Source organism: Sarcophilus harrisii, chromosome 1 (genome assembly GCF_902635505.1).
Source record: "Sarcophilus harrisii chromosome 1, mSarHar1.11, whole genome shotgun sequence".
In the NCBI taxonomy this organism is placed as follows: Eukaryota; Metazoa; Chordata; class Mammalia; order Dasyuromorphia; family Dasyuridae; genus Sarcophilus; species Sarcophilus harrisii.
This window is the reverse complement of record NC_045426.1, coordinates 272136015-272161114: the sequence shown is the minus strand read 5'-3', so window position 1 is coordinate 272161114 and position 25100 is coordinate 272136015. Positions and strand designations below refer to the sequence as shown.

Sequence of the window (25100 nt, the reverse complement as noted above, 5' to 3'; positions counted from 1 at the left end):
GGATCTTTATGTACAGTTTAGTGTCCTACTTCTATTTGAGTTGATCTGAGGAACCCTTTTCATGGAAATTCTGTTCAATGATGAAATCAACAGCTCTCCACAACAGAGTTTTGAGAGTTACTTTGGTTATGGGGAGATTAAGTGACTTATCCATGGTACCACAGCTAGGGTATGTGAGAGACAGAATTTGACTTCTGGTCCTCCTAACTCTAACATTATCATTTCATTATTAAATACTCATAATTATTCATAAGTCATTTCTTATATTGAGGCATTCTCTGCCATCTACCCATTGGTGCTAGTTCTGTTTTCTGAAGTCACATAGAATAAGTCCAATCTTTCTTCCACATGACAGTTCTCTAAATATTTGAGGACAATGAGCATGTCTTTCCAAGTCTTCTCTCCTCCAGGCTATATGTCCCAAGTTCCATCAACTACTTCCTTATGACCTAGTTTCCAAGCCTTGCAACATCCCAGTCACTCTCTCCTGAATACATTCACTAGAGTAATGCCCTTCTTAAAATGTGGCATCCAGAAGTGGCTTCAAGACAATCTCCAGACGTAATCCTAGAACAGAGGATAATGTGATCATTGTCATCCTTGATCTGCACACTATGTTTCTATTCATTTGACCTAAGATTTTATTAATATTTTTGACAACCAAATTATATCTTTGGCTCATTTTCAATAAATTAGGGATTTATTTATAGAGAAGAACTAAAAATGGACTATATTAACCAAACTTGACCATACAATTCTCAGGGATGTCCTAAAGTTGTCCCATCTCTCAATACTTGATTCTGCCTATAACCATACTTTTTGTCTCTACACTCTTAAGAAAAACAAAAAGGTTTAGAGGCATAATGATGGGCTATATAATAATACTAATAATTGTTTATATTTTTTTATTTGAGGCAATTGGAGTTAAATGACCTATCCAGGATTGGTAATTTAGGAAGGATATGAAGTCGGATTATAAACTCAGATCCACGCTGACTTCAGACACACTGTACTATCTGTCTGCTCCCAACTTCTTACATTTGTATAGTCCTGTATAGTTTAAGTTGTTATAAGAGGCACTGTGGAAGAGGGTCCTTCGTCAGAAAGAGCTGATCTCAAGTCCAATCCTTGATATACTGGAGGTCTATAACCCATGGGCAAGTCCCAGTGCCTCAGGAAAGTTTGTAAGATTATAATTCAGATGACTTACAAAAAATGCATTGGTAGAGGGAGTTTCCAAGGGAGAAGTTTTTCTGAAGAGATCAAAACCTCCCTTCCATCTTTCCTGGAAAAATAAAATACACAACTCATTTGAGCCTCACAAAAGTTATTGTGAACTAAATAAAACACAGATTGCCTGCATTTTTTTAGGTAATATAGAGTCAGAGGACAAGGGTTCAAATCCTGTCTTTATTGTTTACAACCTTTGGGTTAGTCCTTTTGACTCGCTTATCTATAAAATGAAGTATTTAGACTAAATAAATGGTCTCTGAGTTTTTTTCTGGATCTAAATCTAGGATCCTATGACATAGCAGGGTTCAGTTTAAAAATCACTTTATTCCCCACTCCCCTATAAAATAAGTGATATAATTACTATTATTTGTATTCTACAGTTATGGAAACTGGGGCTCAGAAAAATGGCATGATCTGCTATGGTTGCAAAAATAATTAGCTAAGCCAAAGATTCAGAACTTCTGATGTCCCTTCATTTGAATGTGAGGTTCTTAAGAGCAGATACTGTCTTTTTTGCCTTTTTTTTTTTTTAAACATCTTTAGCAACTCTATGATTCTCTGCACACAGATCCTCCTTATCCTGCCCCACGGATGCATGTGCTATGTTATAGTTTTCTCATCTATCTACAAGTCACCCCTGACTTGCTCCAATCCTTTAGGTGGTGAAAGCATTTGTGGTCCTGACTCCGGAATTTAGGTCCCATGACCCTGACAAGCTGGTTCGGGAGCTGCAGCAGCATGTAAAGAAGGTTACGGCTCCCTACAAATACCCCAGGATGGTAAGACCAGGAAGGGCTTGGGAGTTGAGGGATTTCTTTCTGAAATCCAATTTAGTGACCCTCTGAGGAATCTTGAATTGCCACGTGCACTGACCTTCTGTATTTGTCAAAATCATGTGGCCAAGAGAGGGAGGATTTGGGAGTTCATTCATCAGAGAGGAGTTTTCATTATACTTCTACAAAGATACTTGGATGTAGCAGAACCAGGCTTAGAACCTCAGAATGTGAGAGTCGAAGGGGATCTTAGAAAGTATATAATTCAAACTTCTCATTTTATATATGGGGAAAATGAGGACAAGAATGGATATATGATTCATCCAAAATCACATAGCAAGTTCATGGTGGAGACTGGAATTTCTAATTATTCTATTATTCTCAGAAATAATAATACTTAGAGTTATATAAAACCTTATAGCCAGCCTACTCTAACCCCCTCATTTTTAATTCAAGAAATTGAGGCTGGGAATATGAAATATCTTCTCTAGAATCCCAAAAGTAGTAAAAGAGATAGGGTTCTAATCCCTATGTTCATTCCCATGCTGCCTCTAGCATCCAGGCTTCCCAATTTTCAGTCATGTATTCATTTAGACAACATCAACATAAAGGTACTGAGTCAAGTGTTTTGGTCAAAATGGCTCTTTTGAGTAACATTTAAATTTAAATAGTGTTTACAGGTACTTAGATTAAATTTAAAGTTGAACTTAAATTCATTTTTTGGACAACCAGCTATCATTAAGTTCGATAGGCTTTCAATTATGTAAAATCATTCACTGTTTGCTACACAGACAGTTCGTTCTTAACTGTTCTACATAGCTCACTTAATTTGGAAAAGCGGGCTTTAATCCGTTTGTCCGGTTTGACTGGCTAAATCATTATGCAAAAGGTGAATTGAAGTCTTCTTTTATTGCTTGTAGGATGAAATCTTTCAAGTTCCTCACGGACTTCTCTATTGTTGCCTGGGTATTTGTCTTTCTATCACCTATACTAGGGGGCTGATAAATGTTTTGTGGTGTAATAAATAGTTTAAATACTGTTTGTGGACTAGATCTAGCCAAAATGAGTCAGGATTAGCAAATCTTTTAGGTGTAAACTAAATGTTTTAATTGCACATTTTGGTTTGTCCAAGTACACTTTCAGTACACTTACCATTTACTTTTCTCCTTTTTGCGTATTCCTTAATTAGGTATTAAGGTTTTTATTGAGGAGGGTGACAGGGTGTGGCACCCTATTGCCTATTTCAATTAAGCTCTCTATTCTTAATTTACTACTAAATCCTCCTTCATGTCTTTGTTTCAGTTGACAATTCGTTATGTTCTAGTATAAAAATGTAGCCATTGCTTCCCCTTCATATGTACCTTGACCTAACGTTTTATGGTTTATATTTTGCTCACTTTAGGGCCCTTGGGTGACTGACGAGTGTATATAGACTGTGAGCAAGAAGGGGTGGTATGGGTTTATCGATTATAGAACAGGCTCCTCTAGGAGGGTCTAGGCAGCCGTCCTTTGAGTTTTAAGCAGTTGCTAGTAGTTCTCTGGCAAGTAATTTTGTTGTTTAATTACCTAGGTTTACGGTAAGCATAGTGGGTCTCTAATCCCAGTTTGTACCTTAGCTTTAGTGTCTTCACATTGGTAAAGTCACTGATTCGTATTTTAATATCAACTAGGGGATTCACATAGTGAGTTCTTAACTTATTTGTTTGGTTGTGGCTTAAACCCTTTATGTGTTTCTGTTAATTTGGTTAATGTATGACCGGTGGCTGGCAATTTCAACTTTTTATTATGATTTAGTCAAATTCGTTTATAAGCTCAATGTTAGTCACTGCTGTCCTGGGGGTGTGGTTAAACAAGGTGTCATGGGCTGCTGTTTTAGTGCCTGATACCAGCTCCTTTATACTCTAGTAAGTTAAAGGATACCACTGGGTGGGAAACTTGCATTGTAGGTCTAATAAAATTAACAGTAAGGCCAGGACCAAACCTCTTGTGCCTGTGGAACTGATTAAAGTCCATCAAGCTTTTCATCTTTGCTTTGCATTAAGCTACACAAAAGTGAATTATAATTCAAAATTTATCAAAAATTTTGAAAATTTTAAGTTTGTATACTATGTCAGTATTAAATTTATTTTAATTTTTTTTTATAAATTTTAAATTTGGGATAGAAAACGGTTGTGTGTTTAATTGATAGAATGTTGGGGTGTTTGTTGAAGTATTTATAGAAGTAGAAGTTTATTTTTTTTTTTATTTAATAGCCTTTAATTTACAGGATATATACATGGGTAACTTTACAGCATTAACAATTGCCAAACTCTTTGTTCAATTTTTATCTTACCCCCACCCTCCCTAAATGGCAGGATGACCAGTAGATGTTTAAATATTTTAAAATATAACTTAGATACACAATAAGTATACAGACCACAACATTATTTTGCTGTACAAAAGAATCGACTCTAATTGTTTACAATTACTTTGTGAAGGAAATCAAAGATGCAGGTGTATAAATATAGGGACTAAATTCAATGTAATGGTTTTTAGTCATCTCCCAGAGTTCTTTTTCTGGGTATAGTGTTCAGTTATTACTGCTCCATTGAAATGATTTGGTTGATCTCAAGTTGCTGAGGATGGCCTGATCTATCAGGACTGGTCATCATCTAGATTTTGTTGAAGATATAATGATCTCCTGGTCCTGCTCATTTCATAGCATCAGTTCAGTAAGTCTCTCAGGCCTTTCTGAAATCATCCTGTTGTCATTTCTTACAGAACAGTATTTCCATAATTTTCTATACCACTGAAGTAAAGTTTAACAGTATAGCGGTGGATTACTAGTTGGCCTAGTTGTTACCTTATTGTTTTTAAAGCCTATTTCTCCGGGTATTTAGTTACCATACTAGAGGACTATCATCCGGTTTTGGGGTTTGACGGAAGCAATAAAATTTAGTAAGGGGGGTAGGGGGGTTTAGTGGTAGAAAACTTTTATAGGTATTATTTATATTTGTTATTGTTTTAAACGCGCACGCACACACATACATACATATACACATACACACATACACAAACACATACACACATACACACACAACACACATACACACATATGCACAACACACACACATATACACATACACACAAACACATAACACATATACAGACACACCCCACTTCATAAAAGCCTTTTGGTTGCATTATCTTATCGAAGTAAATATTGGAATATAAACTCATGTCTAGGTGTTAATTCATATAATAATATGTCTATTATCATTGATTTATTTAAATTAATTGTAATCTATTATATAATCTTAATATCTAAAAATATATATTCATCTTGCTTTTAATCAATATAATGTCTAATCTATTCATATTAAAATAATGGAAATAATATGTTAAAGCCTAGTTGATGTCCGTTTGAAATTGTTGGCCTTGTTATGTAAGTCTGATTTTTAATGGTGTCCCCAGGTTCTGCTGATAAACCACCCAAATTAAAATTACCTAATGCTTTACGATTCACTGGAGATGCCGTGATATGAGGCTAAAAGCATTGTTACCATACAAATGCCTCGTTTACAAAGCTGGATTCTTCGAAATAGGAATGGCCTGTACAACCAGTAAATTCGAGGAAAGAAGGTTCGCCACAAGTTATGGTTAACTCTGAAGGATGTTGTATTTCAGATGGCGGGTTGCTGATCTCTCGTGGTTGAGGATAAAGGTATCCATAATGTGGTGTTGGGGATATAGCTTTGTTGATCTCGGTCCATGGAATTGATGTCATTAATGCCAACATTAATGTCTTATGTAATATATACATATTATGTATAATGTAATATTATAAGTTATATTATAAAAGATATGAATTACTTAATTAATTATTATAATATATTATATTAATGTTTAGTAATATATGATTATCATGTATATTAATTATAATGATGAGGAATATAATGTATGCTCTATTATACATAAATATATTATAATAATTAATAATTAATAATATATAAATATATAGTTACTTGAATTAATTTATGAAAATTTACGAAAATTTAATACTGGATAATATACAAATTAAATTTTTGCAAAAAAAAATAAATTTACAGAATAGATTTAATTAGAATTCGGCCTGGGTTGATGGGAATGCCTCTTCCTGATGGCCTAGGAAGGAGTTTATTCATAGTTGCTTAAAGGCATATTTTATTAAATTATTGGACTCTTCACTTAGGTTTTAGTATATAATTTTCGAATAAAGCTGCGAGAGGCATAAGGACAAGAATCAGTAGGAAGTAGAGCACAGAAGCTAGTTGGCCAATGGTGATGAATGGCTGCTCTACTGGCTGGCCTCCGATTCACGTAAGTGTAATTAGGTTAGCAGTGAGAATTCAGAACAGGGTTTGGGAGACTGGGCGAAATATTATGCTTCGTTGGTTGGCTGTATGTAGTAGCGGGATGATTAGGAGAATTAGGATAGATGCTAGTAAAGCGAGGACACCTCCTAGTTTATTGGGGATAGAGCGTAAAAAAGCGTATGCAAATAGAAAGTACCACTCTGGTTTAATGTGTGGAGGGGTGTTTAAGGGATTAGCAGGTGAGAAGTTGTCTGGGTCACCTAGAGAGTCTGGTGAAAAAAGAGCTAGGAGAAGAAGTATTAAGAGAAGAAATATAAATCCTAAGGTATCTTTGATGGTATAATATGGGTGGAATGGGATTTTATCTGAGTCTGGGTTGATGCCTGATGGGTTGTTGGAGCCTGTTTCATGTAGAAAGAGCAGATGTACAATAGCTAATGCTATGATGATAAATGGTAGGATGAAGTGAAAAGCAAAGAATCGTGTAAGAGTTGCTTTATCTACTGTGAAACCTCCTCAAATTCATTCTGCTAGAGTTGTACCAATATAGGGGATAGCTGATAATAAGTTTGTAATTACGGTGGCACCTCAGAATGATATTTGACCTCAAGGAAGAACATACCCAACAAATGCTATTGCTATAACGGTAAGTAGAAGGATTACTCCGATGTTCCATGTTTCTTTGTAGAGGTAAGATCCATAGTAGATTCCTCGGCCAACATGTAAAAATAAACATATAAAGAACATGGAAGCTCCGTTAGCGTGTAAATTACAGAGTAACCAGCCGTAATTTACGTCGCGACAAATATGGGCTACGGAGGAAAAGGCAGTGAGTGTGTCAGAGGTGTAGTGTATTGCTAGGAATAGGCCTGTGAGAATTTGAATAATTAGGCATGCTTCTAATAAAGACCCGAAGTTTCATCATGCAGAGATGTTGGATGGAGCAGGTAGGTCAATAAAAGAGTGGTTGATAATTTTTAGGAGGGGGTGTGTCTTTCGTATATTAATCATTAGTTTTTGTAGTTGAATTACAACAATGGTTTTTCAGGTCATAGGTTATGGTTTAAGTCCATACTAAAACTAATATGGAAAAGATGCTTATTTTTGTATTGTCCTTAATGTTAATTTTTGGGTTTGTAGCATTTGCTTCTAAGCCCTCTCCTGTATACGGGGGTTTGAGTCTTGTGGTCAGTGGGGGTTTGGGTTGTGCTATTATTGTTAGTTTGAATAGCACATTTTTAGGGTTAATTGTATTTTTGATTTATTTGGGAGGAATATTAGTAGTGTTTGGTTATACTGCTGCCATAGCTACTGAAGAGTATCCTGAAAGTTGGGTAGGTAATATAGTAGCTTTTAGTATATTATTATTGAGTCTATTAATAGAGATAGTTTGGTTGATGGTGTCAGGAGAGGTAGAGGTGATTATGGCTATTGAGTTATTTGATTCGTTAGGTAGTTATTGTGTTGGTCAGGATTGGAATGGGGTGTCTTTGTTGTACGGTTGTGGGGGTTGGGCTATAGTATTACTAGGTTGAATTTTATTTATTACTATCTTGGTGGTTTTGGAAGTTATCCGAAGTTTATAGTTATAGAATTAGGAGAGTTAGTGTTATAGAGATTATAAAGGAGAGGAAATAGTATTTGATGAGTCCCTTTTGGGTAGAAGTAAAAGTAGAAGATATGGAGCTATGTAAGTTGGCTTGACCTTTTGGTCCAGTTTTTTCATATCACCCTAAATCAATTAGTATGGTAGCAATGTGTTGGCCTGTTTGTAAACCTGCTAGAGGTTTTAGTCGATGGAAGATGTATGTAAAATATCCTAATATATTTGAGAAGTTGTGTGTGTGAATTATAGGTGTGATTGGTATTTTGTTAGTTAAGGCGTATAGTTCAATTGAGATTAGAATGCCTGCGATAGTTACTAGCATAGCTGAAATTTTTAGTATGGTTGGTATTGTTATAGGGATGGTTGTGGTAGGAGGAATGCTTGTTGTGAGGAAGAAGCCTATAAGAATACTACCTAAAGCTAGTCGTGTAATAGGATTAATTATGTTTGGATTATTTTCAGATATTGTAGAAATAGGTAGGAATCATGGTTCGTTTAGCAAGGCGAAGTGAATTACTCGTATGCTGAAGGAGGCTGTGAGTATGGTAGCAATAAGTGTGATGCATAGGGCTCATGTATTTACGTGTGATGTGTTTATGGCTTCGATGATTGCATCTTTTGAGTAGAATCCTGCTAAAAATGGGGTTCCTATAAGGGCTAAGCTGCCTAGTATAATTGCAGAGGATGTAATTGGGAGAAGTATGAGTTGTCCTCCTATTTTACGGATATCTTGTTCATCATTAAGGTTGTGGATAATAGAGCCGGAGCATAGGAATAGTATTGCTTTGAAGAAAGCATGTGTGCAGATATGTAGGAATGCTAAGTATGGCTGGTTTAGGCCAAGAGCTACTATTATTAGGCCTAGTTGACTTGATGTAGAAAAGCTACATTTTTTGATATCATTTTGGTGATAGCACAAATAGCGGTGAATAGAGTTGTAATTCCTCCTAAGCATAGTATAGTGGTTAAAGCTATTTGGTTGCTTTGTATGGTGGGATTGAATCGATTAGTAGAAAGACACCTGCAACAGCCATGTGCAGAGTTAGTAGTGCTGATACGGGGTGGGTCCTTCTATGGCTGATGGTAGTCAGGGTGTAAGCCAAATTGGGCTGATTTTCCAGTTGCAAAGGATTAGTCCAAGGAGGGCTGGGTGTCAATGTTTGTTATGGAAAAATATGTTGGATATCTCAGGAGTTGTTGAGCATTATGCATGCTATGGCTAGTATGAACAATATTCCAATTCGTTGTACAATACAGCTTGGAGGGCAGCGTGTTGGTCGTCCCAAACCATCATCCATGAGTATAAATGATATGATACCTACGCTTCTCATCCAATGAATAGTTGAAATAGATTGTTTTGGATACAAGAATAATTATTGTAAAGAGGAAGATGATTAATATTTGAAAAGGGTGAATTTTGGGTCAGTGTGTATATATCAGATTGAGAATTCTAGGATAGATCATGTAAATATAATGCAATTGGGATGAATATGATGGAGAAATAATCTAATTTAAAGCTTATTGATAAGTTAAATGTATTTATAGAAAGTCACTGTCAGTTTGTAATTGTGGATTCTTGTCCAGAGTAGATGAAGAGTATTAGTGGGATAAGACTAGTAAAGAAAGATAGTTTAATTGTGGTTTTACATAATAGTGGGAAGTTGATGATTTTATTTGGTATAAAGATGTTATAGGTTAAAGGAAAAAGTATAATGATGGTTAGTAGAAGAAAAGTATTTAATAAATAGTTAATTACTTTTATTTGGAGTTGCACCAAAATGTTTTGTTCCTAAGACCAATGGATAGCTTTATCCTTTAAAAAGTAAGAAAGCCATGGGTTTTAATCATGGAGTCAAGATTAGCAGTTCTTGTAACTTTCTAGGCATATAGGAGGTTTAAGCTCCTAATATTAGATTCACAATCTAATGTTTTGTTAAACTATATTTGCAGTATTAATACCAAGAATGAATTTGGGCAGATAGAAATAATGAGTAAAGGCAGGAGGTGTAGGTTATTAGTATATGTTCCAAGTAAATTTGGTTTGATGGGATGTATGTTCAGTGAATTTACCTCTTGTGAAGTAATTAGTATGTATAATGAATAGACAGCTGTAATTACTGTATTAGTGCCTAGTAAGATAAGTGAAAAGTTAGATCAGGAGAATGAGGTTATAATTACTAAAAGTTCTCCTAGGAGATTAATAGAGGGGGGCTGAGCTAGGTTAAAAAGACTTGCCAATAGTCATCAGGCGCATATTAGTGGGAGGATTATTTGTAAACCTCGAGTAAGAATAAGGGTTCGGCTGTGAATGCGTTCATAATTTGTATTGGCTAGGCAGAAGAGTATTGAGGAGGTGAGTCCATGAGCCACTATTAGTACGGTAGCTCCTATAAAGCCTATTGGGGATTGTATAAGGGCTGCAATAATTACTAAGCCTATATGGCTGACAGAGGAGTAAGCAATAAGAGATTTAAGATCTGTTTGTCATAGACAGATAGAGCTTGTTATAATTATACCTCAGAGAGATAGGATTATAAATGGATAACACAGGGTTGATGTAAATGGTTCTGTGAATGCTGTAATTCGATGATGCAGAACCACTTAGTTTAGTAGAATGGGCTAATACTATAGAGCTCGATGGGGGCTTACGTGTGCTTTGGGCATCAAAGGTGAAGCGAAGTGGTATCTTAACTATAAATGCTTTATGCAGGCATATCAGAAAGAAGTCGATATAGAAGAATCTGAGTAGGTACTACTAATGTTATAGTAACATGTGTAGGAGCCTAAATTATTATGTAGGAAAGTAGTGCACTAGAAGGAGGAACCTATTAGAGTGTAGAAGAGAAATATAGGCCACATTAAGTCGTTCCTTGGCTACCCTCAGCGATGAATGATAAGGGTAGGATTAGGGTGGTTTGAATAGAATGTAGGAATATGATTAATTGATGGTAAAGCTATAATTAGGAAAGTTGAGAATAATAAGTGTAGTTAAGTGTTTTTTTGACTAAAGGCTCGTCGCTAGGTGGTTTTCAATAATTATTAGTAAAGAAGCAAGATAGAATGAGCAGTGGTCCTGATAAGGAGTCTAGGGAGAAATAATTGTTGTAGTTATAGCCTAAGTCAGAGTTGTGATATAATAAGGTTAAGCTTCAAACGCTAATAATAAAACTATGCATAGTAGTATTAATTCATAGTCAGGATTTTTTGGAATATCATGTTAGGGGGATGAGTATAAAAGTTGATGTAAGAATTTTTAGCATTGTAATAGGTTTAAATTTTGGATATAATCATTACCATGGGTTGTTGAGATTTTAACTAGTAGGGCAAGACCGATCCCTGCTTCACAGGCCGAGAAGACTAACAGGATTAACGGCATTATAGATATTGAGAATATATGGAAGTGGGTAATTAGTAGTGTTATAAGGATGAATAAGGATAATATTATGCCTTCTAGACAAAGGACAGTGGATATTAGGTGTGATCGGTAGATTAACACTCCGATTAGAGCTAGTGTAAAGGCTACGATAAGATTTATGTTAATGGAAAGCATGAGGTATTCATGGGTTAGAACCAGATTATTGAGCAAATCAATTATCTTAATTAGATTAAAACCTACTCATCCATTCAAGGCCTTTGGAATCATTCATATGAGGCCTCTGTTAGCAGATATATGAAGTATAGAAAGATATAGTATTAGTAGTAAGTTGATAGCTCAGGGAAGGGCAAGAAAGAGCAATCTCAAATCAAATAGTAGAATGTAATAGCTACTAAAGAATTTTAAGAAGGGTGGGGCAGAGCTAGGGGTCAAAGCCATTCAGGGGCTTGATTTTCTAGTATAGGTATAATTGTTTGGTAATCAAAGGCAATTAGTACTACGATGTTGCAAAGTAGAGTTGATTAGAAAGAGTTAATATTAGGTTAATTATTTTTCTGGTATTACCCAGAACTTAATGATTGGAAATCAGTGTACTAATTATAAAAAAAACAAGAACCCATCAGTAGATAGAGACATACCCAGAATAACTACAACATCTACAAAGTGTCAGATGGCTGCAGCTTAAATCCAAATGATTGTAGATGTAAATGATAGAAAAGTTGTCGCATAAGGCATACGATTAAGAATAGAGAAACCAATAATTACATTAAACCAGAAGCCTGTTTACAAAGAATGTTGATCCGTAAATTCCATCAGAGATAGTAAAAGGGGCTTCATAATATTCTGTGGCTTGTAGAATTGTAAAGTACAGGCCTAAAGCAATAGTAGTTGTTAAAGCTTGAATTATTTGTTTGCGGCTACCTTCTATTAAACTGTGATGGGCCCAAGTGATAGAAACACCTGAAGCCAAGAGATTGTATTTAATAATGTATTTAGTGGATTAAGGGGTAATTCCTTTACAGGGGTCAGCAGCTCTAATTCTAAAGCTGGAGAATGAATGGTAGAAAGCCGAAAAGCCTAGGAAAAAGAAAACTTCTGATGTAATGAAAAGGACTATGCTGTAGCGCAGACCTTTTTGGACTACAGGGGTGTGATGTCCTTGATAGGTTCCTTCTCGAACAATAACTCGTCATCATTGGTATATTGTTAGAAGTATAGTTGAAAGTCCCATAAATAGAAGTAGAGTAGAATGGAAATGAAATCATATAATTATTCTGATAAGAGAGCTGATATAGCTCCTGTTAGTGGTCATGGGCTTAGGGTTTACTATATGGTAAGCAGGGTTTGTGGGTCATTAGGTATCATTATATATAATACGATCTAATATGTAATTATTGTTATCTGAGTATCTTACTAATAGGGTGAAGACATAGGCTTGATTATAGCAACAGAATTCTAAGATGGTTAGAAGAAAGAGGACAAATAGTGTGATTAGATAGTACAATGTTAAGGAAACAATGTTAAAACAGCGGAGCTAATTAGGAAAATTATAGGTACACCAGTGATGTTAGCTATTAATCGATTAAATTAAAGTTGAATAAAAAGGCTGATAGTTTCGATAATAATTAATATAGGAACAAGAAGTGTTGGAGTTCCTTGTGGTAGGAAGTGAGCGAATGAGGCTTTTGGTTTGTTTCGAAAACCTAAAATTACAGTTGCTATCCAAAGAGGATAGCTATACTAATATTTATTGAAAGGTTGTTGGGGAAATGAATAAGGTAGAAGATATAAAAGTTAGTTGTGGAATAAATAGGATAAGAGTTATGAGTATGAGCCTCATGTTACCTTAGATTATTATGTATTGTTATTATTTGTTTAGTAATCAGTCAGATGAGTCAGTTTGTAGGTTTGAATTCGATTAGGGAGTCAAGTTTAGATGTTGTGAAGATGACAGGAAGATTATAATTCGGTGAGTGAAATGCCTATAATAGTAGGGCAGATGAAAGGGCAAATAAATTTTCGTTCATTTTTCTCTCAGAACGAATTTCTGGGAGTTTGAGGATTTCTTCTGGAGGATAAATATAGATTATTTAATACCGATGAGTTGTAGTTGGAATAGACGAAAATATTAATGATAGTTAGGCCGACAACTGAAATCATGCTGATGTTTCTAATTGAGGATAGCTTTGAAGGGTTAAAACCTTAAAATACTTAAGTATTATTTTGATTTTTCAAAGATGTTTGCATTTATATGTGACATTCAAAGTATTTTTAAGGTCGATATTTCTAGTAAATAGGTATAAAGCTGTGATTGGAACCACAAATTCGAGCATTGACCAAAATAAACCCAGGGTGTAGAGGTTAGGTAGCTGGTTTAATGTCCAGGAACAGCATCTGCTTTTAACCCTAAAAGATGGTAATTGCTCATGCGAGACACTTCTGATGAGATTAAATTGAATTGTGTTCTATAGGAAGAACTACTCGATTGTCAACTTCTAGTAGTCGCAGTTGTCCAGGGTTTAAGTCTTGAGTTGGTACTATGTATGAGTCAAAAGATAGATCCTCATAGTCAGTGTATTCATAGCTTCAGTATCATTGATGTCCTATAGCTTTAACTGTAAGATAGGGGTTGAAAATTTCATCTATTATGTAGAGAATGCGTAGGGAGGGAAGGGCAATTAGAACCAGAATGATTGCAGGTAAGATTGTTCAAATAGTTTCTACTTCTTGAGCGTCTATAGTACTAGTGTGTGTTAGTTTTGTTGTGAGTATTAAAATTAATACATAAAGTACCAAAGAACTGATTAAGAAGACGATTATTAGTGTATGATCGTGGAAGTACATAAGTTCTTCTATGATGGGGGAAGTAGCATCTTGAAAGCCTAACTGTATAGGATACGGCATTATAAGATATACAGGGGTAAAACCTGTAATTTAACTATGGAAAGTTATGTAATTATTACTAATATCTTCGAGAAAGTCATAATGGTTATGGGGTTGACTTGAAATCAACTTTTGGGGGTTCGATTCCTTCCTTTCTTGTTTGTTTGTTTAAGCTTTAATGAAAACTGGTTGTTCAAATGTGTGATATGGAGGGGGACAACCATAGAGCCATTCAATATTAGTAGTAGTTAATTCTACAGAGACACTTCGTTTGGATGAATGCTTTAGATAATGAATATATAAGAATTACGGCTTGAAGAGAGATAAGGAGCCTTGAGATAAGATATTTCATGCTGTGTAAGCATCTGGGTAGTCCTGAGTATCGGGTATTCGAGAGCCCTAGGAAGTGTTGTGGGAAAAGGTTATATTGATACCTACAAATATAATTAGAGAATGAATTTTTGCTCATGTGTCATTTAGTATATAGCCTGAATAAAAGGAATAGTGGACAAAGCCCTATAATAGCAAAAACAGCACCTATAGATAGGACGTAATGGAAGGGCTACACGTAGTATTAATCGAAGGACAATATCTAGGATGAGTTAAATACATTCCTGTTAGGCCTCAATTGTAAAAAAGATAAAGTTTAGAGCTCTAATATTGTTGGGGACCATTTAATATTACTCCGTAATGTAAGTAATTAGCTAAATACTTTTACGCCAGGAATAGCAATAATTATATTTGCCGATGTAAAATATGCTCAATGTCAACGCTTAACCCTACGGTGAATATATGATGAGCTCATACAAAAAGCCTAGAAGCAATAGATAAATTATTGCTCAGACTATTCCTAAACCAAAGGTTCTTTTTTACCATAGTATGTAACAATTGAGATTATTCAACCTGGAAAATCAGAATATATCTTCAGGGTGACCAAAATCAGAATAAATGTTGGTATAAAATAGGTTCCTCCTCCAGCAGGATCCAAAGTTTGTATTTAATTACGGTCTGTTAATAGTATTGTGATGCTCGCTAGTACCGGTAATGAGAGTAGAAGGAGTATTTGTTATCACTGATCAAACAAATAATGTGGATATTGAGATATTGGGGGTTTTATTTATAATTGTTGTATAAAGTTAAGCATTAGAATGTGAAATCCTGCCAGGTGAAGCAGAAATAGCTAACTACAGAGGTTCATGAGCTAGGTTGCCTGCTAAGGAGGATAAACTGTCATCAGTCCAGCCCCAACTGTTGAAGAGCAAGGAGGAGAAGGAATGAGGGTGGTAATCAGAAGCTTATATTATTTATTCGAGGAATGCTATGTCAGGGCAATTATTAGGGAACTAATCAGTTTAAACTCCAATTATAATGGTTAACATGAAAATTATAACAAAGGCATGGAGTTCGATTACATTGTAATCTGGTGTCTCGATAAGAGTGCCTGGTTGATCAGCTCTGCTCAAATTAGAGACTTAAGTCAACTATGCCTCTCAGGCACCAAATATAAAGTTCTGATGTCTTTATGGTTTGTAGAAAATCAGTATAAATAGGTAAAATGGCTGAGGATAAGCATTGAACTGTAAATTCAAAGACAGAGATAAGATCTCTTTTTGCCAGGATAAACTGAAGCCAAATGTCAAGGCGCTTAGCTGTTAACTAAGAGATAGTGGGATAAAAACCTTCCAGTTTAGGGGAAAAAAAGAATCTATTAAGACTACCCCCGGGACTCCCCGCCTTTTTTTTCTTACAAGGTACACTCCTGCAATACTTTCCTTGTAAATGTCTTTCCAGGAATCCTATTCTCTTCAGCCTGCCCAGGCAGTCCCCCCCCCCCCGCCCCCCATACACACTTTTTCTTAATCTCAGTGTCTATTCACCTAAGTCTTACCCAGCATTTGCTTCCCTACCCCAGCCCAATCCTACATTTTATCACAGTGGGTGGTAACCACCCTGAAAGTCAGTGTCCTTCTATTTGAGAGTAGAACAAATGTTTAGGCTTAGATAGCCAACAGTCTTAATCCTAAAAAAAGGAGGATCAAGTTTAAAGTACTGTTGTAACATAACTCAAATTAGGCAGTATGGTATGCTGGAAATAGGATATATGAGTTGGGAAATATCAAGTAACCTGGGTTCTAGTCAACAATTGTTTTTTTAATAATTCAATTTTATTTTATTTTTCAATTCCAAATTGTCTCTTTTCCCCTTCTCCCTCTATGTGTGTATGTGTATACACATATATGTGTGCGTGTAGATAGATAAATACATACTCAAATATGCACTGAGTACATTGCCTCTCTAGCTAGAGGTGGATAACATGTTTTAACATGAATCTTTTACAAATGTGATTGGTTTTATTGCTTGTTACTGACTCTTTGTTGGGAAATTTACTTACTCTCTTTAAGCCCCAGTCAACTGAAGTATAAAAGAGGAGTTTTGCACATTTGAGAGATCTTTTCAAGATCAAAAATTGCAAGTAGCACCTTTTTTAGCCTATTTTTAATGTTTTGATCTTCATGATTAATTTTCTGAACTACAGTATGTACCTTGAATATGATTGCATGAATTTTTTAAACCTCAAAGTGATTATCTATGTCAATCTGAGATGGTGATAGTTGATATTATATACATCCTTCATCCAGTTAATTAGTCACCTGTTCGATTCACTGAAGGAGATTGGGTGGGAGATTCAGATACTGAATCTAGGAGAATTTTGTCTTTTTCTGATCAGGTGGAGTTTGTCCAAGACCTGCCCAAAACCATCACAGGAAAGATCAAGAGGAAGGAACTCCGGGAAAAAAAAAACCAAAATGAGGCTTAATCTGTGATCTACTTCTGGGCTCCAGCTCAGATTCCATCTGTGTCTTCATTAAGTGGAGTCTTTATCAGCTTCATGCAACCATTTAAACAATATTAGGCTAGAATAAGAAATCAGGGTGATTGTATCTTCCCAGATTTATCACTGGCCATAAAAATTCATTTCTACTTGTGATGATGAGTTTGCCACAAAATGAAATCCCCAAGTTGTAGGATTTTATATTTAGTGATAGTTGACCATAATAGCAGGTAAGTGGTGCAGTGGATAAAGTGCTCAATCTAGAGTCAAGAAGACTCATCTTCCTGAGTTCAAATTCAATCTCAGACACTTACTAACTATTTGACCCTGGGCAAGTCACTTAACTCTGTTTGCCTCAGTTTCCTTATCTGTAAAAGGAGCTGGGGAAGGAAATAGCAAATCACTCCAGTATTTGGACCCAAATGATGTCACAAAGAATCAGACATGAATGAACAAAAACAACAAAAGCAGTTAAGAAAAAAGGTTATTTAGATCTATGAATGGAGTTCATCGTTAGGCACAACTTAACCATATCACAGAATCTCTATTCCTACCTAACTGACCAATTGGCCATCCTTCCAACTTAGTATTCCATCTCCTGCTTCTATCTACTGTTCCCATACCTTGGTTGTATACAAACCTACCCTTTGCCTTAGAATCTTTATTTTCCTTCAGAGTCCAGCTCAGATACTACTTCCTACTTAAAGTCTTTTTTTATCCCCTGAGTCATCTGCCCCTCCTCATATAATCTTGTATTTACTAAAGTGCTTTCATCCTGTATTCTCTAGATCTCTATAAGATCCTTGAGAGGAAAAGATCTTTTGGTTTTTGTAGACCCAGTACCCAGTACTTAATAAAGTTTTGGGCACCTGGTAGGGGCATTCAGTATGCTGATGGCAATGAAAAATTATAAGATTATAAGAGAACTGAAAGAGCTCCTAGATGCCATATGGTTCACCCCTATTTTTGCAGATGGGGAAAGTGAGACCCAAAAAAATTAATCAACTTGCCTAAGGTCACAAAAACAGTGTTAGAGACAGAATTCGAATTCAAGTCATATGATTCTAGAATCAGTATGCTTTCAACTATGCCATCTAGCTTCTTAGTTACTGAATCATTAGATCACAGCTCTCCTAAGTTTCTTAATATAAATTTCTATTTTCTAGCATATGCTTTCCCACATAAAGTCAAGTTATTCACTATCTTGCCTTGGTGCCTAATTCTTGACTTCCTGCTAGTTTGACCTTTCTCTCTACAGTACTCAAGAATCTCTATTCCACTCCTTATTTCTGATACGGTATAATGTACAGTTTGAAAAAGATCATATGTATGCATATATTAGATTTAATATATATGTTTACTATGTTTAACATTTATATTAGATTCCTTGTCATCTAGGGGAGGGAGTGTGGGGAAAGGGAGGAAAAATTGGAACATAAGGTTTCGCATGGGTGAATGTTGAAAAATTATCCAGGCATATGTTTTGAAAATAAAAAGCTTTAATAAAAATTTTTTTTAAAAAGAATATATCAGGGTGAGAAGGGCAATCAGGGAAGATGATGTAAGCAAACAGGTCTGATCTGCTGGAACCCAAGGGAAATTGGATATACCTCAGTGAGGACTGAGGGAAATGAAGTACCCTTCCTAAATCAGTAAAGTTTGGTGATTTTTTTTAAAGAGCATTTTATCTGGTTTGACCAGACTAAGCATTAGGGGCAGGGAAAAAGGGAGTTTAGTTCTAGGTGAATGCTGAAGTTCAGGTTTGGTGATGATTCATTCTGGGGGGAATGCAGTGGAAATTAACAGCTAGATGACATTCAAACTTTCTAGTGAGAAAAGGCAGACATAATCATAATTGTAGTCTAATTCTTACAAGGTGATTCGGGTTTTTTTTTTAATTTGTCTGGAGTTTATTCATTTAGCAGATTGAGGGCACTATTCTTTATGATCAACTTGGTTAATTGGAAGAAAGAAATTAGGGAATCCCTGATCTTAGTTTGGGTAATAAGAAAATAGCAAAGAGAATGAGATTTGAGAATGCATGTAGGAATAAGACTATAATTTGGCTTTGAGAAACTTCAGATTAAAACTTATCCCACTTCTCACACCCATTGATGAGTTGCTTCCCTAGAACACAGTTTCTACAAATCCCCATCAGAAGCCTTGAAGAATTGATGGAGTGTCTTTCTAGGAAAGAATGCATCAGTATGCTGTGAAATAATATACATTATAAATCAAGATGAAAAAAAAATCAAATTATTTAAAGATTTCTTTTTTCATCATTCCATTTTATCTGTATTCAAATCTTAAAGGGAAAAGAAGTCTCAGAATCATAAAATCTTTACAGTTTAAGAGAATTGAGAGGTGATCTAGTTCAACCTATAAACATTTCAAGAATCTCCTCTACTATCTTCATTCAGTAGGTATCTATTTTATTTCCAGTGTTTAGCTACCACAAAAAAAAAGTTACTATAAATAAATAGGCACACATATAAACATATATTTAGTTATAAATATATATATATATATATATATATATATATATATACCAAAATATAAGTATTTGACTTAAAGAGCCTCCCTTTTTGCCAGTGACTTTCTTGGCATATATGGCACTAGAATCTCTGCGTCAAAGAGTACAAACATTTTAGCTACTTCTATCTACGTCATTCCAAATTGCTTTCCCAAATGGTTATACTAATTCACAGATCCAACAACAGTATATGCCTATGCACATCCCCTTCACCAAACTATTCTTATCTGATTAGTTGCTGATAGGTTGTTTGACACGAGGTTATTTGTTCTGCTGTTGTTTCAGAACCACTTCTTTAGTGGGACAAAGGGGAAAGGTCCATTATGTCTAGAAGCAGTTGATGGAATAAAAACTGGACTTCCAAGTTGGAAAAGCAAAAAGAATGATGAATCCATCCTCAGAAGACCTAGATTCTGAGTCCTGGCTCTGCCACTTGCTACCTGTGTGAGCACAAGCAAATGACTTCATTTCTCTGGGCCTTAATTTTATCCTCTATAAAATGAGAAGTTTGAATCCAATGACCCTTTAGGTCCCTTTTTAGCAATCAATGTGTAATTCTATAATAGTTTCAAGTATAACCTCTAACAATGGGCTCATTCCTGTTATACTTCAATTTTTTAATTCAATTCAAAAAATATTTATTAAGTATATACTATGTACCAGGCACTATACTAAGTGCTAAGGATACAAAAAAAAAAGGCAACAGTCCCTGCCTTCAAGGAATTTACAATCAAATAAAGGAGAAATTTAGGCTTTACTGACTGAAAACCACTTTGGGAACAGCTTCAATTTGGGTCATTTGTCCTCCATTGAATCCTTTGTAAGTAAAATGTGTTTTTATTAAACTTAATAATTGTGTTATATTTTATGTGCTTGTGCTACATATTGTCAGTTAGAATGTATGATTTTAAATGTAAGGTCTTCCTGACCCTAGACTTAATACTCGATCTAGTTGTGCCTAGAGCACTAGGGCCAAGAAACTGAAGCTGAAGCTTTTTAGAACACCTCTACAGTTAAAGAGCCTCCTCTTTAACAAATATTTACACAGTCAGAACATTTACAAATGTCTAAATATGCTTCACAATCTCTCAGAGGCACTTCCCTAACATATGAAGTTCCTTAAGAACAGGGATAGTTTCTGCCTTTTTTTGCATCTCTAGAACTTTGCATAGTGCCTGGCTCATAATAGGCACTTAATAAATGCTTGTTGATGTGTTCATTTGACATATCATCACAATTCCCACACACCTAGATTCCTCAGTTCTCCATGTAAAGAGATTTTAATTCCAGTAGTCTGGGTATATTCTCTGTCTCACTGTCTCTGCTGTCTCTCTGTCTCTGTCTCTCTGTGTCTGTCTCTATTTTTCTCTTTCTCACTCTTTCTCTCACGTTCTCTCCCTCTCTTCCACTACTTCCCCCACCATATCAGTGGAAAAGGAAGAAGAAAAACAAAATAACTGGAATATATAAAGCAGAGAGAGTCAATCTCAAAAGAGGTCAAGCCCAAATAATCCTTTGTTTCCTTGAATTATCACACATATCATGGATTCTAGTACTGTGTATGGTCACTTAAGAGTGTTTTCATTTTTCTTGCCCTTTTCAAGTTCTTTAAACTTGTAGTCTGAAGGAACTCACTATGGCTGGATGGATAAGGGATGGTTCACCAGAACTGTCTCCAAGATTCTCAAAGCACAACAATCTTTTTTCATAGTATAATTTATTTTTAAATGATATTTCTTTTTTATTTTCTCCTATTACATGTAAAAACAATTTTCCACATTTGTTGGGGTTATTTTAAATTTTAATTTCCAGCATCTATCCCTCTTTTTTTTCCCTTTGATGATAAAGATGATGGTAAAATGGTAAGGAAGGTTATACAAATAGGTCATACATGTATAATAATGTAAAACATTTCCATGTTAATCATTGTAAAAGCACAATAATTTTTACAGAATATGGGAAATAACCCTTTCTTTATATCACGAACAAGAGAAAGAGATTAAGTGTGCCAAGCACTGTGATAAGCTTTAAGGATACAGATAGAATCAAGAACAGTTCCTATCTTTAAGGAGCTTACATTCTAATAGAAGACAATACATAAAAAGAATCAAGAAATGAAAGAGTGAGGAGTTACACAGCACAATGCATTGGATCCGATGGCCAAAAAGCTAACATTTCAAATAATAGCAAAAAAGTTTTAAAGATATATACATATATGCATACATGTGTGTATATAGATATACACATATGTGTACATTTTTCTTTGAAGTTTGTAAAGTATTTAACATACAGTCTCATTGGAGTCTCACAGTAACCCAACAAGGAGTTACTATAAGTTTTATCCCAATTTTACAGAAGGGAAAACGGTTAAGTTATCTGTCCTTGATCATAATCACATAAATGTCCAAGAGAGGCTTTGAACAGAAGTTTTTGTTGATTCCAAGCCTAGTGTTCTTTTCTCTATACCATGATGACTTCAATTCAGGTACTCATTACCCTTCTTGGAAGACAGAATAATTTTAGGAATAAGTAATGGCAAAGGGAAAAATGGGGGACACCAAAGGAAAGCTTTGCATATAATGAGATTGCCTGTAAGATCTTCCTTTCCACCCTATTCTATAAAGCCAAAAGGGAGGTGTAAAGAATTTAAATGGAATTTTTGCCAACTAAATGAGAAGAGGTAATATACTGGGCTCAAAATATTACATGGGACACTGATAAAGTTCAATCAATATTGTAACTCAACCTACATTCCAAGGGCCTGGAAATGTAGATTGCTCTATTGGTTTAAATTCTTAAATACTAGTGTTCAGTTTCTACTGATAGAAAACAAAGGTTCATTCTCCCTTTCCTGCACCTGTGGGGTTTTCGATAACAGCCACAATGATCCTTTCCACTTATCTACTGAATGGAGAAAGTGAGTGGGTTATTTTCACTTTTGCATCTGGAATATTCATTTTCTTTCCCTCTCCTACCTCCACTCAGTTAATGACCTCTGATGAAAGATGATTCTGTGATACAGTGAGGAAAATAATGGCTTTGGAGTCAAAGGGTCTGGATTTGAATCCTGGGACTCATAGGGCAACGAGGTGCTGCAGTGGATAGACATGTCCAGTTTGAAGTCAGGAAGACTCATCTTTCTGAGTTCAAATCTGACCTCAGATACTAACTAGCTATGTGACCCTGGGCAAACCCCTTAAACCTGTTTGGTTCAGTTTCTCACTTGTAAAACAAGCTGGAGAAGGAAATGGCAAGCTACTCCAGTATCTTTGCCAGGAGAACCCCAAACAGGGTTACAAAGAGTTGGTCACAACTGAAAAATGATTAAACAATCATAATCACTCATAGCCTCTGTGACTCATTTCATCCCTTTAGGCCATTTTCTTTAACTCTGGATGATCTCGAGGGCCCTTCTAGCTCTGCCTCCTATAATCTTTTGAGCAAGTGTCTGCCAACTCACAGATAATGTATATGTTTCCTATCCTGGCTTCCTTGAATAGAAGGCAAAATATTGTGGGTTCTGATTTCTACAGACCAGTTAATTTTACACTGGACAATAGCACCCAAAAAATATTTCCAGCTACCTTTAAAATGCCTCTGGGTGATGTCATCTGCTCCCAAGAGTTCAATTAGCATCTCCATACAAATGATGGACATCATTCCCACCTTGAATTTCTCTCTCCAGAATTTCACTCCTGCATTAACTACCTGCTACATATTTCCACTGGGATATGTTGCCATCATTGCAAGTTTAAAATAGAACTCATTATCTTTTCTCCTTGTATCTTCCCCTCCTCCAAAAATCCCTGTTTTTATTGAGAGTATCACTATCTTTCTACTCACCCATATTCCCAACTTTGGAGTCATCTTTGACTTTTTCTTCCCTTTCCCTATATAGGTAACTCTATATTAAATCAGTTGCCAATCTCATACATCCTTCCTTTACATCCCACCCCTGAATTTCAGGGTGTTTCCTCTGCTATTGTCTAAATGGCACTGAAATAACTTTCTTCATTATGGTTCACTGCCATCAAGATAATAACCATAGAGGTATCCAAAGGAGATTGAATCAATCAACAAGGAGTTATTAAGTTCTTTTTATGTCCTAGGTATTAAATTATTCACCAGAAATACAAAATCAAACCTTCCTTTCTTTCAGAGAGATTCCTTTCCAATGAGAGGGAGAATATGTAAGTATATTCAGGATGTATAAACAAAAAATTAGAAAGTAATTTTGTAGAGGAAGGACATAAATAATTCAGGCTAGCAAGAAAAATTACATGTAGAAGCTAGTTCTTGAATTGAATTATGAAGGAAATCTGGAATTCCAATAGGAGAAAATAAGGAAAGAGGACATCCCAGGCAGAGAGATGTCAGGAACAAAGATAAAGAGGTGGGAGAAAAATTACTATGTGTGAAAAGCAGTAATGATCAGGATAGGAAATGGATCTGTGAATTTTTTAGTACAGAACTCCAAGATGAGGAGTATTCCCCCTTCCAGTGCAGAATGTGGTCAGAAACTTCTTGTGACTTATAAGTGCTCATAGCACTGAAATATTAAGTAATTTTTCCCAGTGTCACAAAGCTTGCATATATTTCAGAGGCAAAGCATCATCCCTGATCTTCCTGGATCTGAAGTCACTTCTGTATCCACTCCTCCATAGTGATTTCAATGGTCTGTGTATTTTCTGAAATATTCTCTCTCTGTTTCTCTTTGTGTGTATCTCTCTGTCCCCGTCTGTTTGTTTCTTTGTCTCTGTCTGTCTGTATGTGTGTGTATCTCCATCTCTATATCTGTCTCTGTCTCTCTCTGTGTGATCTCAATTTCTCTCTGTTGCTTTTGATTTCTCTGAATCTGTCTCTCTCTGCCTCTGTCTTTGTCTCTTGTCTCTCTATCTCTGTCTTTCTCTTGCTCTTGCTCTCATTCTCTTGCTCTCTCTTTCTTTCCTCCAAAACAAAGCAGCTAATAACTTTTTAACTTACTTTAATGATAATTTCATACTTTAAATGGTGGGAGAACTATAAAGCATAATTGATCTATTAACTAATAAGAGAGAAGGGAAAAATGATATATGTTGGAGGGGATGTGGAAGAACTTGGACTCTAAAATACTGCAGCTAGAATTGTAAACTGAATCCAACCATTTTGGAGAACAATCCAAAATCATACCCAAAAAGTTATAAAACTACATATATCCTTTGACCTAGAAATAACACTATTAAGTCTGTTTCCCAAGGTAATTGGAGAAATTGGGGAAAGAAGGAAAAGAATCGCTATGTTTTAAAATGTATACAGTAACTCTCTTTGTGGTATCAAAGAACTGGAAATTGAGAGGAAGTCCATCAATTAAGGAATGGATGAATAAGTGGTATATGATTTAATGGACTATTACTGTGCTGTAAGAAATGATGAGCAGGTTGATTTTAGAAAAATATGTAAAGACTTACATGAAACAATGCAGAGTAAAATGAGCAGGACCAAGAGAACACTGTATATAGTAACAGTAATATTGTTTGAAGAGTAACTGAA

General features: G+C 35.4%; 1 protein-coding gene and 1 long non-coding RNA gene across 7 annotated transcripts in view; one reads left to right on the top strand and one right to left on the bottom strand.

Annotated features, from left to right (window-relative positions):
* LOC100932766 (acyl-CoA synthetase medium chain family member 1) overlaps nucleotides 1-25100 on the top strand; it is a 119797-nt gene that overhangs the window by 53091 nt on the left and 41606 nt on the right. For 2 of the 6 annotated variants that reach the window (XM_031942475.1, XM_031942461.1), the window contains one exon: nucleotides 1893-2012. The exons of 2 other annotated variants lie outside the window; for them this stretch is intronic. In XM_031942475.1, the coding sequence (XP_031798335.1) occupies nucleotides 1893-2012 (120 nt within the window). Of the gene's footprint in view, nucleotides 1-1892; nucleotides 2013-16933; nucleotides 17193-19856; nucleotides 20014-25100 lie in introns of those variants that run through there. 2 more of the 6 variants (XM_031942482.1, XM_031942483.1) reach the window with 2 other exon arrangements.
* LOC116419904 lies at nucleotides 4722-13434 on the bottom strand. Its single transcript, XR_004230236.1, has 3 exons — nucleotides 13364-13434; nucleotides 6968-6972; nucleotides 4722-4732 (listed from the first exon to the last, which is right to left on the bottom strand). It is a non-coding gene; the product is annotated as an uncharacterized LOC116419904 (long non-coding RNA).